General features: G+C 43.3%; 1 protein-coding gene across 2 annotated transcripts; it reads left to right on the forward strand.

Moving 5' to 3' along the window:
* Window positions 1-92: 92 nt before the first annotated feature.
* LOC110507376 (high affinity cGMP-specific 3',5'-cyclic phosphodiesterase 9A) lies at window positions 93-16,023 on the forward strand. 2 transcript variants are annotated; one of them, XM_021587326.2, is made up of 19 exons: window positions 393-461; window positions 6,717-6,787; window positions 7,127-7,204; window positions 7,388-7,431; window positions 7,623-7,677; window positions 7,806-7,876; window positions 8,019-8,106; window positions 8,260-8,344; window positions 8,453-8,527; window positions 8,805-8,891; window positions 9,022-9,126; window positions 9,299-9,381; window positions 9,725-9,881; window positions 10,107-10,220; window positions 10,875-10,979; window positions 11,238-11,366; window positions 13,410-13,505; window positions 13,712-13,792; window positions 14,644-16,023. In XM_021587326.2, exons 1-18 carry the CDS (start codon window positions 393-395, stop codon window positions 13,760-13,762), a joined length of 1,563 nt encoding a protein of 520 aa, XP_021443001.1. In that variant the 3' UTR covers window positions 13,763-13,792; window positions 14,644-16,023. The 2 variants fall into 2 exon arrangements, with proteins under 2 accessions (XP_021443000.1, XP_021443001.1); XM_021587325.2 differs by lacking the exon at window positions 13,712-13,792 and having other exon boundaries at window positions 93-461.
* The last annotated feature ends 213 nt before the right edge of the window (window positions 16,024-16,236 follow it).

Genomic DNA, 16,236 nt, shown 5'->3' on the forward strand with positions numbered 1-16,236 from the left:
ACGAGATGAAAGCAATTGATTGGTCATATTTGATCGGTGATTTTAGTGTGCAGTTGAAAATGATAATGCAAAGCTGCTTTATAAGTGAAAAAATGTTGATGGTGCTTTAATTGTTTTCTGGATTACAGATTAATTGAGATGGTAAAATCAGCATATGTAATGATTCATCATTTTCAAGTCTCAGTTCCAATTAAGTTGTTTATTGCAGTATTTCAATAGTGGCTCCCGTGTTGCAGTCATAGCATCTCGCTGTGTTTCCCAGGGCTCTGACCCTGGCCATACAGGCTCCTCTGCAGGAGGACAGGGGCTCCAAACCTTCCTCCTGCTGGATTGGTGAGAGAGAGAGAGCGAGAGAGAGAAGGAGTACGAGAGAGAAACATAGAGGAATCAGCATGGGTTCCAGCTCCTCTTCCTATGCCCCAAAAACCATCTATCTGGACGTGGATGGTAAGGTTCAGAAGGTGGGTCCTACTCTATGAGATTTATATTGTCTCTCTCTTCCCCATTCCCTTTTCTGATCGTTTTTTTGTCCATACTAATCTTCCTGGATAAGGTGGGTCCACCTCTTTATGAGGTTTATATTTTATCCCCAATTGTTATGTATTTTTCAATTATTGAATTCTATCTGATATTATCCGCATCAGCTGAGTTAACAGATTGCGCCATCAGCTATTTTCTCTACCGTAGCTAGTCAGCATACTTGAAATGAAATAGGGAACACCAAGAATTCATCTCTTATTACCTATCCATGAGTTCCATCCATTTTCTTTAGCAAATATCCTAGTTGACCAAAATTAGATCCACAGACAGAGTAATCATGCTCTTCTCTTCCGTGTAAGAGGAGTTGTTCTCTGAGCTAAGTCAGTGGGAGAGCTGGGGTCACTCTGTGGGGACTCCCGTATCAGAGTTAGACACCTATCATAGACAGCATCCAAATGATCTTGTTTGGTTACATCTCTTCAATCATTGAGGTCCCTGGCTGCAATGAGGGAGTCAACCAATAGACAGACAGATGGTGAAATGATGTAATTTTTCTGGTAATGGTAGGCTACAGGTAGGCTACAGTATGATTTGACTACTGTATGAATCAGGGCACCAAACCAAAAGCTCGCCAAAGTCATATAATCTCCACGGTTTTTGTCGGTTACCACACACCTAATCTCGTGCACCAGTCATTCTGTGCCCCTTGTTGCCTATATGCTCTATTTTATTTCTATATTCGCGGTGAATACGTTGTAAATACTCCTCAGTCATGTGAGAGGCCTCTGAAATAGCTGTGTTTTCAAGTTGTGGTAAAAATAGACCAAGAGGTGGTGTGACCCACAGGTGTTCGTGGCGGACTTTAAACGAACACAGACAGTGCCACCTGTTGCAAGCAGGTTCTATGCCTCACTTGTTTTCTACTCCCCCCTGAGTCTGATGAGACAGTTCCTGTGTGGCTCAGTTTATTTTATCTTTATTTAACTAGGCAAGTCAGTTAAGAACAAATTCTTATTTTCAATGATGGCCTAGGAACAATGGGTTAACTGCCTGTTCAGGGGCAGAACAACAGATTTTTACCTTGTCAGCTCGGGGATTTGAACTTGAAACCTTTTGGTTCCTAGTCCAACACGCTAACCACTAGGCTACCCTGCCTCCCCAGGGTAGCCGGGTGAAAGCGCGTTGCTTCCAATGTTGTAGTTTAAATTCCCGCAAGGATCACATACAGAAAAAGTATGCACTCACTGTACTGTAAGGAGAACCAATGTGCGGTGGACTAATTCATTGTCAAAGGGGGAAAGAAACAGAACGTGATACTTGTGAGGCTAGAAACATCCCCAGCCTACCCAGTATGTTCTTGTTATCGCAGCTCCCAGGCCATTGCACCGTAAGCATGTAAATGCAGATAAACAACAATATAGGCTTCTGTGTCTCATATTTGCTCTCATCATATAAGCTACACCATCGTGGTGCGAGGGTCGTCACCGACTCAGAAGGTTGAGCGATCTCGCTCTCTGAGGTCGTTGTGAGCAAGGTTTAATCAGGTCAACACACGCAGGGGCCGTGGGGCCGATGTTATTCCGGGGGCACGTTCTCAGAGCATGCCCATAACAGCTGGCAGGCATATTCACTGTAATTTTCAACCTCTCCTTGTCCCTGTCTGTAATCCCCAAATGTTTTAAGTTGACCACCATCATTACTGTTCCCAAGAACTCTAAGGCTTCCTGCCACAATGACTACCGCCCTGTAAGCATTCACGTCTGTAATCATGAAATGCTTTTAGAGGCTGGATATGGCACACATCAACTCCATCACCCCAGACACCCTAGACCAACTCCAATTTGCATACCGCCCCAACAGAACCATAGGCGACACAATCTCTATTGCACTCCACACTGCCCTCACCCACCTAGATGCGTAAGAGGAATACCAGTGTGAGAATGCTGTTCATTGATGTTTACGAACCCCTTTGGCCCTGCAGTCTAGAAGGGGATGGAAACGAGACCCGTAACATATCTCACGCAAATCATAACAGTGAAAAGGAACAGTGAGAACTAAAACAACAGGCAACCTAAACCTACCGTCAAACACTTAAGGTTTATTTTAAACACACGGTAATGGGGGGGGGGGGGGGGGGACTGAGCTGGACCGGTGGAAATAAAGAATAAATATCCAAAAACCCCTAAGCTAGTCTAACCTGCCTCAATAACCGCTAGCTATCTAACCAATAAAATACAGTGGGTGGTCCGCCCAGTTCTAACTAGGGTTCTTAGACAAGGTTTTCCTACGGGTAGTGTATGCCCATGGGCGACTTGTCTTGGTACCCCCTTTTCCCACCAACAAACAAACAGTCACACACCAAGTTGACGGAGAACACGTTCTCATTTGCAGCAACGACCTGGGGAATAGTTACAGGGGAGAGGAGGGGGATGAATGAGGCAATTGTAAACTGGGGATTATTAGGTGACCATAATGGTTTGAGGGCCAGATTGGGCATTTAGCCAGGACACCGGGTTTAACACCCCTACTCTTATGACAAGTGCCATGGGATCTTTAATGACCTCAGAGAGTCAAGACACCCGTTTAACGTCCCAGCTGAAAGACGGCACCCTACACAGGGCACTGTCATATTTTTTAGACCAGAGGAAGGAGTGCCTCCTACTGGCCCTCCAACACCACTTCCAGCAGCACCTGGTCTCCCATCCAGGGACTGACCAGGACCAACTCTGCGTAGCTTCAGAAGCAAGCCAGCATGCAGGGCAGTATGCTGCTGGCTAAGGATAACGGACAAAGTGAGATGTAGACACCAAAACAAACGAAATAAAGATAGCTTCATCCATAGAGAGAGAGAGAGAGAGAGAGAGAGAGAGAGAGAGAGAGAGAGAGAGAGAGAGAGAGAGAGAGAGAGAGAGAGAGAGAGAGAGAGAGAGAGAGAGAGAGAGAGAGAGAGAGAGAGAGAGAGAGAGAGAGAGAGAGAGAGAGAGAGAGAGAGAGGAGAGAGAGAGAGAGAGAGAGAGAGAGAGAGAGAGAGAGAGAGAGAGAGAGAGAGAGAGAGAGAGAGAGAGAGAGAGAGAGAGAGAGAGTGTTTGGGAAAACAACTGACTGGGTTATTAAACCAAGGGAAAGGGGATGTGATTGGGCAAGGGAAAAGGAGCAGGTGTGCCTTCAGTGGCGACTGATTAGTGACACATGTGACTAGGGCCGAAGGAGAGAAAACAAATACACACACAGGATACTTGTATCCGTAACAATTGACTACAGCTCAGCGTTCAATACCATTGTCCCCTACAAGCTCGTCACCAAGCTTAGGACCCTGGGAGTGCACACCTCCCTCTGCAACTGAATCCTGGACTTCCTGACGGGCCAACCCCAGGTGGTGAGGCTATACAACATCACCTACACCACGCTGACCTTCAACACGAGGGCCCCACGGGGTGTGTGCTTAGTCCCCTCCTGTACTCCCTGTTCAACCACAACTGCATTGCCACACACAACTGCAACACCATCATCAAGTTTGCTGACGATGCGACGGTGGTAGGCCTGATCACCGGTGACGATGAGACAGCCTACAGAAAGAAGTAGGGCTGTGACCTGGCTGTGGGGGGCCGGAACAACAATCACTCCCTCCGCATCAGTAAGGACAAGGAGCTGATGGTGGACTACAGGATACGGGGGGACGGGGACGGAGACCATCCACATCGATGGGGCTGCAGTGGAGCGGGTCGAGAGTTCCTCTCTGTGCAAATCACTAAGAATCTAAAATGGTATGGGCCCTCAAATCCTCAAAAAGTCCTACGGCTGTAGTATTGAGAGCATCTTGACTGGTTGCTTCACTGTTTGGTATGGTAAATGTGCTGTCCTCGATCGCATGGCTCTACAGAGGGTGGTGCGGACAGCCCAGTATATCATTGGGAGCGAGCTCCCTGCCATCCAGGAGCTGGAATGAAAGGAAGGCCCGGAAAATGGTTAAAGACTACAATTCCATTTCTTTCAAAAAATAAATTGCTGAGCTCGATGCTCACATTGCACATTGGGCTGAAGTTTCTCTAGAGATACTATACCAGTCAAAAGTTTGGACACACCTTCTCATTTCAGGGTTTTTCTTTATTTGTACTATTTTTTACATTGTAGAATAATAGTGAAGAGATCAACACTATGAAATAACACATATGGAATCATGTAGTAAGTGTTAAGTGTTAAATTAAAATATATTCAAAGAAGCCACACTTTGCCTTGATGACAGCAATGCTGAGCACTTGTTGACTGCTTTTCCTTCACTCTGCGGTCCAACTCATTCCAAACCATCTCAATTTGGTTGAGGTCGGGTGATTGTGGAGGCCAGGTCATCTGATGCAGCACTCCATCACTCTCCTTCTTGGTCAAATAGCCCTTACGGTAGCCTGGAGGTGTGTTGGGTCATTGTACTGTTGAAAAACAATTGATAGTCCCACTAAACACAAACCAGATGGGATGGCTTATCGCTGCAGAATACTGTGGTGGCCATGCTGGTTAAGTGTGCCTTGAATTCTAAATAAATCACAGACAGTGTCACCAGCAAAGCACCCCCTCAGCATCACACCTCCTCCTACCTGCTTCACTTTGGGAACCACACATGCGGAGATCATCTGTTCACCTATTCTGAGTCTCACAAAGACACGGCGGTTGGAACCAATTTGGACTCATCAGACCAAAGGACAGATTTCCACCGGTCTGATGTCCATTGCTCATGTTTCTTGGCCCACGCAAGTCTCTTTTTATAGGAGTCCTTATTGGTTTCTTTGCAGCAATTCAACCACGAAAGCCTGATTCACGCAGTCAACTCTGAACGGTTGATGTTGAGATGTGTTACCTGAACTCTGTGAAGCATTTATTTGGGCTGCAATTTCTGAGGCTGTAAAGTCTAATGAATTTATCCTTTGCAGCAGAGGTAACTCTGGGTCTTCCTTTCCTGTGGCGGTCCTCATGAGAGCCAATTTCATCATAGCGCTTGATGGCTTTTGCCAGAGTGTGCAACGCTGTCATCTAGGCAAAGGGTGGCTACTTTGAAGAATCTCAAATATAAAGTATATTTAGATTTGCTTAACACTTTTTTGTTTACTACATGATTCCATATGTGTTATTTCATAGTTTTGATGTCTTCACTGTTATTCTACAATGTAAAAAATAGTACAAATAAAGAAAACCCCTTGAATGAGTAGGTGTGTCCAAACTTCAGATCATATGACCAAACAGTGCTATCACAATGTTGCATTTGGCAGCATTTCAAACAGCAACTGCTTCTCCAATGGATATGTCCTCCAATTTCTTTGGCCCATTGAACCTTGAATGCATTCAGGAATAAAAATTGTCAATGCCCTCTTCATATTTTATCCACTTAGCACAAGTGACTCTACCAGATTTTGTTACGTTTGAACACTGACTTGCCTATTTCTTCAAGTCTGCTTGGATTTTGGATACATAGAGCCAGGCACTTAGTAAACCCAGTATACTTGTGATTGCACAAACCCCTGTTGTTATGGTGGCATAGAGTTTTTCAAGTAGAAACCTGAATGTGACACATGTCCATTCAAGGCCTCGAGAGTTTGAGGGATTGTCTACTACATCTGCTTGTGCAAAAGGTCTTCAAGTTGTTGGAGGCTAGCCAACATGGCCAGCTTAGATACACTTTATTTGACAATTAATTTCAGACAGACACAATATAAAACGAATATGTGTGCCATCAGTATACCACTACATAACTGACATTGTTTATGAAATGTATAATCTGTTTTGGCATTTCTGTGTATATTGCTGTGATTTACAGAGAACGATACAAACTCTCTCACTGGGTTGATGACGCAAGGATTTGTTGCTAGTATGCTGTTAGAGTGTCGTATTATCTACGAGATTGGGTTGGTCCCTGACAAGGGTAGGCTCCACTGTGTTTAGTTCACACACATCTTCAACTGCATGCCTTTGTGATTTAGTCCTTAACATCTTAACTCTCAACATACAGGGCTCACTTGAAAAAGAGATGTGCATCTTAGTGTGACTTCCCTGTTTAAATAAAGGATAAATAACATTTAAAAAAATACAATTGTTTTCTTCCCCACTCTTTCCACTTTGGACACTGCAGACTAAAAACAAAAAAATGACATAACAGACTTCGGTCTCACAGAGAGCTGACTGTTTTAGGTGGCTTGAGATGCGTAGAGAGACACGAACGACTCTCACCATGCGTCTGCCTTTTTTTTCAGGTGGCTTTCAGTCGTCACTGCAGCCCATGTGACATCAAGGAGCTTCTTTGTTCCTCGTCCAACATCCCCAGGTCAGTGACATTTCTCCTTCTCTCGTCTCTCCCACCACTCCCTCACAGTCCCACATCAGTCTAAAGTATGCATGACACACAACGCCTTTGTTTCAAGGTCACTACAAATGTATCGAATCACTACCCTGACAGAGCTTTATGAATGATAAGTCAACTACAAGTAAACACCAAACGACAAGCTCATTAGCGTGCGTTTTAGAGAATGCTGACAAGAAATGTAGGTTGAAACCCTATAGAGTGCACTACTTTTGTGCCCTGGTCAAGAGTAGTGCAGTTTGTGAATAGGGTGCTATTTGGGACACACCCTTGTTATTTATTCTTGTTGCTCCCCGTCCATAGGAATACTGCTATCATGATGGTGGATCCTGAAGGGGCCCTGGTGTCCATAGACCCTACTATGCCTACCAACTCTCCCAAGTAACATGTCACCTTTACCATAATCACCAAATCTCAATGATACAGTATATTTTATTGATCTCGGTCATAGAAAATATATAGAAAAAATGACCTGTTTGTACTATGTGTAAAAAATGATTTTCAAATGTGATGTAGACAATGACTTGGTGAATGATGTTGGAATGTCACTGACATGTTTTTCAGCTCCTTGTACAAAGTCATTTCTTTGTCCACCGGTCAGCTTGGAGGTGAAGTGCCAACACGATATTTCAAATTCAGATTTTACTCACATAGCGCACATAAAACGATCACAGCAAAAACTTTAAAACAATGTAAAAACAACATTAAAACAGATCTGGGTACTAAACATTTCTTCATGTTTCACAGGTAGCATTTTGATCACTCGAGCAATTTGTTTCTCGTTTGTTTGCGCCCACAGAGAAAGAAGACATGTTTCAAAACGTGTTATCTCAGGTGGCGGAGCAGTTCAGCAGGTAATTGGCGCGTTTATGTTCCACTGCAGACAGAAGCACTCCGCTTTAGTCTTTTCTCTTTCCGCAGAAATACTTCCATGACACCAGAGGCTTTTCAAACAAACCCCATTCACGTATTTTTTTTGCAGGGCTTTCCGAATCAACGAGCTGAAAACTGAGGTGACCAACAGACTGGCAATGTTGGAGAAAAGAGTGGAGTGTATGTGCAAGGGTTTTTTCACTGAACTTTCGATGTGTGTGTGTGTGTGTGTGTGTGTGTGTTTCTGTGTGCATGTGTGTTGTTGTTTCACTGTCCCTGAATTCGCCGTTTCAAGTACTAACTGTCGTGTTGAACGTTACAGTGGAGGGACTGAAGGTTGTGGAGATTGAGAAGTGCAAAAATGACCTAAAGAAACTACGAGATGAGATGACATCCAGAGGAGGAGGGAGGTACGGTGACCTTTGACATCATTGACACTCACCAAGCCATGCTCCAGATTTCTTAGGATATTCTATAGTAAGACTATCACACATAGTAAGGAATCACACAGCTAGCAGCAGATCGATGACACAAATATGATGTATTTGCTCGTATCTCGTCAGAGTCGGGAACTGTCCCTGCAAGTACAACTTCTCAGAGGACGGGAAGAAGCTAAATCCCAGACGTGACGTCCCAAGTTATCCAAAGGTACGGAATTAGGGGATTCTAGTAATATACAGTAGGCTAAACATATTCATCACTTTGACATCCTTAAATCCTAGAACTGACGCTGTGGCTTCTCGCTCATTTCTACAGTACACCTTATCCCAGGAGACTATTGAAGCACTGAAGAAGCCAACATTCGATGTCTGGCATTGGGAACACAATGAGGTTAGTTCTCTTGAGATTCAGGTCTAATATCTATCATGTTTCCAACCAGGCATATATAATCACATTTTTTGTAGTAAAACATTTTGAAGTATTTTCTCGAATTGTGAACTTAAAGGAATAACCACACACTCAAAAACTATCTTTTGGTATTTTGTTAATTAGTCCAATCCCAAAAATGTTTTGCATGTCAGCAACCAAGTTAAAGATAGAGCACTTGTTGCGCCTTATGATGATGCGTGTAGTATTCTTTTAACCGTGTCTTTGGTCGGTGGTTTAGATGCTGAGCTGCTTAGAGTACATGTACCATGACCTGGGACTGGTGAAGGAATTCAACATGAACCCCATCACTCTCAAACGCTGGCTGGTAAAAGTACAACTGTATAAAAGCAATTACCTCAATGTGCAACTGATATGGAACAACAACTTCAAAGAAGAGGACCAACGAGTATTGATGACTATTTGGCTAGTTTGATTGACAGCTTTTTTTCTCACAGCTGGGCATTCAGGAGAACTATCGCAGCAACCCGTTCCACAACTTCCGCCACTGCTTCTGTGTCAGTCAGATGATGTATGGCATGATTAACCTGTGTAACCTGCCGGTAAGAAACGACTGTACTAATACAATATAATACATGCCATTTACCAGACACACATGGTCTATAACTAGGGTCCAGAGTTTTTTCCTGGTCAGGTCAGGATGTCAGGAAAATCTCCTGTCACTTTGTACTAGAGATTTATAGGAGACTAACATGTGCTGTGTGTGTTCCTCAGGAGAAGATGACTCTGACGGACATGGGCATTCTCATGACAGCTGCAGTGTGCCACGACCTGGACCACCCCGGCTACAACAACACGTAGGTGCCCAAAGGTTCCTACTCTGCGCCTCAGTTCCCCCTGCTCTACAGCCTTCACTAGATCTGTGAATAGATGTTGATGATAGACACAATACTGACATCTTCATTCACAAAGAGATGTTCTGGAACTTCTTCATTGATGTTATTACATTGTGGAAATGGTCCAATCTATACTTCCAGGTTTGATGTAAATTTAGAAGTTCCTTCCTAACCATGTGACATGACCAGGGTAAAACTCTGGGCCCAGTGATTATAGGCTTCCCTGGTCAGGTCATGTTGTCAAGGAACACTCCTGGTCTTAGGCATAAATCAAACTGTCACAGAGGTGTATTTTGGTCGTCAGGTACCAGATCAACGCTCGCACAGAGCTGGCCGTGCGTTACAACGATATATCTCCCCTGGAGAACCATCACTGCGCCGTGGCCTTCCAGATCCTATCGCTGCCCGAGTGCAACATATTCGCCAACGTCGAATTGGAGGCCTACAAGCAGATCAGACAGGTAGGTGGTGTCCTAGGCTAATGCACAGTGATTCTTCTGCATCCCAAGTTGCACCCTATTACCTGCATGTGCACCACTATTGACAGAGGCAGTGCACTATATTGGGAATGGGGTCCCATTTGGGTTGCTGCCTTTGTCTTTTTTTGCATTTCCTTCTCTCCAACTAACCACGAGATGTTTTGAGTTGGCCTAAGGCATTTGTGATGATTCCATCTCCCTTTACAGGCCATCATTACCCTGATCTTGGCCACAGACATGGCCCGGCATGGGGAGATATTAGACTCCTTCAAACATAAAGTGGACAGCTTTGACTTCACCAACGAGGAGCATGTCACATGCGTACGTATCGTACATCACATGGCATCAACTGTCTGTGTATACTGTATATCAAGAGGTGCCAAATAGGCAAAGCTTTGTTCAGGTATAGCCTCTGCACTTCAGCAAACAACAGAAAGCAGGAGGGGTGCTCAGTAACAAAGACAGGGATGGAAAAATAGGGCATACCCAAGAAAGACTTTGAATAGTGGACTGGTGATATCATGTGACTGTAATGGGAGTTAAGAATGTACTGTAAGCTCACTCCACCGCTATCTTGAAATGCCACTGACGGAGCTGTCAAATTAGATATTTTTTGATAGCTCAAACGGTTGGTACGTTGTCAAGGCAGGCGTTCACGTGTGTCTGCGAGCAGAGGATCGCTGGTTCAAGCCCAATATGGGGACAGGGACAGTGGGGAAAGCGAAACTGTTTGCAGCATACTGACGTCGGTCTCATGACGTCGGTCTCATGACGTCAGTCCTGTCCATCCAATGGGATAAAGCCAGAGGGTTCTAAGACAAAGTGCCTGCGTTGATCTTACGCGCTCCGAAGCCTTTTACCACAAGTGGACCTTTCCTGAAAAGTCAAACTAGCTAGCCAATGCTAAAAACTATGCTTGTGTTGACATAACGCATGGTGAAAAGGTCTCTTTGTGCCTTGTCCGTATGTGTGCAGCTGAAGATGGTTCTGATCAAATGCTGCGACATCTCCAACGAGGTCCGGCCTACCGAGGTGGCCGAACCCTGGGTGGACTGTCTGCTGGAGGAGTACTTCATGCAGGTGACCTCGATCGAGTCTAATCATGTCTAACAATAAAGTCAAAAATAAAATATGAGTCTAGTAATGTGTTGATTGGAACTATGGGGTGAAAACAGGCTCAGCTGTCACTCTTGAAGTTGCGCATGCTTTTTTTAGAAGGGTAAAAATCAGTTCCCCTTGAGCCGTCTTGGCCTTCATCGGGATGAGTCTATTAATTAGAATGATGTCATGAAAGAGCGGAGTGACATGTGCAAACCCTCCTGTCTCGGGAATGGACAGAGTGACAGGGAGAAGACTGAAGGGCTGCCGGTGGCTCCGTTTATGGACAGAGACAAAGTGACCAAGCCCACTGCCCAGATCGGATTCATCAAGTTTGTCCTCATCCCAATGTTTGAGACAGTCATGAAGGTAGGCGTGTATGTTTGAGCTACAAAGCAATGTGACCATATTTAAAATATGTACAGTGCCTTGCGAAAGTATTCGGCCCCTTTGAACTTTGCGACCTTTTGCCACATTTCAGGCTTCAAACATAAAGATATAAAACTGTATTTTTTTGTGAAGAATCAACAACAAGTGGGACACAATCATGAAGTGGAACGACATTTATTGGATATTTCAAACTTTTTTAACAAATCAAAAACTGAAAAATTGGGCGTACAAAATTATTCAGCCCCCTTAAGTTAATACTTTGTCGCCCCACCTTTTGCTGCGATTACAGCTGTAAGTCGCTTGGGGTATGTCTCTATCAGTTTTGCACATCGAGAGACTGAATTTTTTTCCCATTCCTCCTTGCAAAACAGCTCGAGCTCAGTGAGGTTGGATGGAGAGCATTTATGAACAGCAGTTTTCAGTTCTTTCCACAGATTCTCGATTGGATTCAGGTCTGGACTTTGACTTGGCCATTCTAACACCTGGATATGTTTATTTTTGAACCATTCCATTGTAGATTTTGCTTTATGTTTTGGATCATTGTCTTGTTGGAAGACAAATCTCCGTCCCAGTCTCTGGTCTTTTGCAGACTCCATCAGGTTTTCTTCCAGAATGGTCCTGTATTTGGCTCCATCCATCTTCCCATCAATTTTAACCATCTTCCCTGTCCCTGCTGAAGAAAAGCAGGCCCAAACCATGATGCTGCCACCACCATGTTTGACAGTTTGGGATGGTGTGTTCAGGGTGATGAGCTGTGTTGCTTTTACGCCAAACATAACGTTTTGCATTGTTGCCAAAAAGTTCAATTTTTGGTTTCATCTGACCAGAGCACCTTCTTCCACATGTTTGGTGTGTCTCCCAGGTGGCTTGTGGCAAACTTTAAACAACACTTTTTATGGATATCTTTAAGAAATGGCTTTCTTCTTGCCACTCTTCCACAAAGGCCAGATTTGTGCAATATACGACTGATTGTTGTCCTATGGACAGAGTCTCCCACCTCAGCTGTAGATCTCTGCAGTTCATCCAGAGTGATCATGGGCCTCTTGGCTGCATCTCTGATCAGTCTTCTCCTTGTATGAGCTGAAAGTTTAGAGGGACGGCCAGATCTTGGTAGATTTGCAGTGGTCTGATACTCCTTCCATTTCAATATTATCGCTTGCACAGTGCTCCTTGGGATGTTTAAAGCTTGGGAAATCTTTTTGTATCCAAATCCAGCTTTAAACTTCTTCACAACAGTATCTCGGACCTGCCTGGTGTGTTCCTTGTTCTTCATGATGCTCTCTGCGCTTTTGACGGACCTCTGAGACTATCACAGTGCAGGTGCATTCATACGGAGACTTGATTACACACAGGTGGATTGTATTTATCATCATTAGTCATTTAGGTCAACATTGGATCATTCAGAGATCCTCACTGAACTTCTGGAGAGAGTTTGCTGCACTGAAAGTAAAGGGGCTGAATAATTTTGCACGCCCAATTTTTCAGTTTTTGATTTGTTAGAAAAGTTTGAAATATCCAATAAATGTCGTTCCACTTCATGATTGTGTCCCACTTGTTGTTGAGTCTTCACAAAAAATACAGTTTTATATCTTTATGTTTGAAGCCTGAAATGTGGCAAAAGGTCGCAAAGTTCAAGGGGGCCGAATACTTTCGCAAGGCACTGTATATGTTTAACTAGGCAAGACAGTTAAGAACAAATTCTTATTTACAATGACAGCCTAAGAACAGTGTGTTAACTAACTTGTTCAGGAGCAGAACGACAGATTTTTACCTCGTCAGCTCGGGGATTCAATCTAGCAACCTTTCGGTTACTGGCCCAACGCTCTAAACACTGTAAATTGCCGCCCCAATATTAGCTTGACATAGTGTGCAAGTATGTGTGTGTTGGTGTTTGTGCACACAAGCGTGTGTTTCCGTTTGTACACGTCTCTTGTGTTTCATGACCTCTTGAAAACAATGCCAGTGGATAATTCCATACTGTCCTGAATACCTACCCACAATCCTCCCCTGTGTGTGTTGCAGCTCTTCCCCCAGATTGAGGAGATCATGGTGCAGCCTCTGAGAGACTCTAGAGACCACTATGAGGAGCTGAAGCAGATCGATGACGCCATGACAGAGGTAGGACATCTGTTCTCACTTAATATTACACTTCCTTAGTAAACCAAATTCCAATTCCCACTTTTCCTAGTTGAAAAACATTGGAGAGAATTGGAATTTCTTATTACTCACAATCATCCAGGGTGTTTGTGTCGGGGGAGGGGTGGGATTTACGCGTCTGTGTCCAACCACTTTCTAACATAAAGATGTGTCTTTTGTTCAATGAGGCACAGAAGAAAAAAACAGAAAATATGTCATTAGGAGGGAAGAAGAAGTAAGCTTTGCTGCTGCGAGCACAGTGGTACTGTGTAAGTAACTGACTGATTGGCCGGTAGTGTTAGTCCTGAGTGCCCCCTCTCTCTTCTGCCTCTCTCCAGTCTGCCAACAACAACACTGCTGCAAGCCAGTGAGCCAGCTATAATAGGAGCACAAGGCTTTTTACTACGACCGCACAATATTTTCATCACTCTGAATTTGCTTTCGAAAAAATAACTGAATTAACAAAAAAGAAACAGCTGAACTCTACCGCATTACAAATTTAGGTTTTCACAACAACAACAAAAACTGACTTGAGTATTTGGAACCACCAGCAAGATGAGGCTCTTCCATTGAAGATGAGGTTTATAGTTGAAGTATTCTGTTCTATAGTATTCCCCTCCAATTTGCACCAATCAGTCCTGGCCCTTGGGAGGGGGGGGCACTCACCTCAACACCAAAAACAAAGCGGGTCTATTACATAGACCTGCAGCCCAGTGGCAAAGGCAAAGTGGTGAAAACGTTGCGCTGTCTTAACGTCATCAATGTGGGTCGTTGGATTCTTCACAACCTCATTGATAACGTAAAGACGACCGAATAGTGTCTTCCCCGTCTATGATTTGACAGTTTTTCTCTCCCTTTGCTGTGTGTGGTATTGCAAGTTCATAGTGTGCAGGATTTTCCACAGCGAAGAGCATTGTGATGGATATGGATACCGACGGAGCCAAGTCACAATCAAGAATGCTTTTTCCTTGTTTGTGTATGTGTGTGTGTGCTTATGTGTTTGTGTGCGTGAGGGTGTGTGTGTGTGTGTTTATGTGTGTGAGGGTGTGTGTGTGCCACTTAATCAGAATCCTCTCTGGAGAATCCCGTCTGATATCCTGAAGTGCTTTTTTCATTTTAGGGCTCTGGCTCTCGTTTTATGATCCAAAAATTCAAAAAGGTCATGGGTCGTCCTGATCTGCGTCTTTGAAGATGGAGGGTGAAAAGACTTGTCTTCTACACACTGAACCAACCTCAGACTACATGAAACCTCCTGGTTGATCACCACTGTTTTGTTATGGACATTACAGAAGGACAATCGCTCTGTTTCAATGTCCACACTAGCATACTACATAGGATGAATTCATGTATCAAGCACATTGGAATATAGCTCATCTGAACGCTAGTTGGTCATCATCCACGGCTGTGTATACACAGGCAGCCCAATTCTGATCTTTTTACCCAATTGTTGGAAAAATATCTGATCTGATTGGTCAAAATACCAATAATTGGGCAAAATATCATAATTGGTCTGTCTATGTATACACAACCTATCATAATTTCTGAGTGACAATTGGTCAATGTAGGTATATTTTTTGCCATATTTTCTGCTTTCTGGTTTTAGTCACACTTGTTGATGTTGCCTATTACGGTATAATGAATAACAACTAAGACGTTTACTGCAACACTGTCTTTTCCTTTTACAAGTCTCCTATTCAAATGCAAAACTGTTTCTAAAACAGTTTGAATACATTGACCCTTAATTTAACCATGTCAAGTACACAGCATATTTTAACATAATTATTAGAGGTTTAAACATTGTTACAACAAATTCTACTAATTATCCCCTCGTGTGTGCACTGAATGAATTTACATAAATTCATATTTTGAGGTTGGTGTAATAGCACATCCATTGTTGTTCAATATATTCAGTCTTAGATGCATGTTGTACGTTATTACAGAAGTATTTCATTACAATCTAAAATGTTATTCTTGTATTTTATTTATTTGTGCATAGTACATCCTACATAAACTGCAAACTACATTACAGTTGTAAAACATGTAACATCCTTTTATACAAAATGTGTCACCTAGTAATAAACTCCACCAGTATTTTTGAAAAGTTGCAGGTTATGAAGAAGAGATCAAAATGTCATTCTCATCGACGGTTCATGAGTAATACCATTGACTCTTCTCTGAATGGTGCAGGGATGAATGAACCAATGGCTGGTCCAGCTCGGGAGTCTTTGAAAGCTTGTGTACTTTACTTGATATCTGTATTCTGATGTGTATGCTTTATGCACAATGCGGATGGTCCACGCTTACGCTTGGATTTCCTGCTCGTTGTCATTTAGGAAAACCATTTTAAGAGCGTGGTAGTCCATAGCTTCGGGCTTTGAGGGGATATGTGTTGAAACAGGACTTCTTTGACAGTTTTGTTGTACAACTCCAAACTACCACTTAACCCACATCTCTCTATAGTAAAAAAATACGTGGGTGGTATTCAACAGGTACAGTAGATTTACTATGGCCTGTTTCATAACCTTCATTTATTGCAACCTGTTTCACATTTCCAAGAGTGATAATTGTCTATCTGTAAGACGATACTTACATACAGTATGCTTACACTTTTTATGACCTACATGATTCTGATGACATTTGGATGATAAAGCTCTGAAGATTCCAAAGAGATAGGATGTCAATACTGACTTGAATGTTTTCTGCAGGTCTGCTG

The sequence above is a fragment of the Oncorhynchus mykiss genome, chromosome 27 (assembly GCF_013265735.2).
Source record: "Oncorhynchus mykiss isolate Arlee chromosome 27, USDA_OmykA_1.1, whole genome shotgun sequence".
Taxonomy (NCBI): Eukaryota; Metazoa; Chordata; class Actinopteri; order Salmoniformes; family Salmonidae; genus Oncorhynchus; species Oncorhynchus mykiss.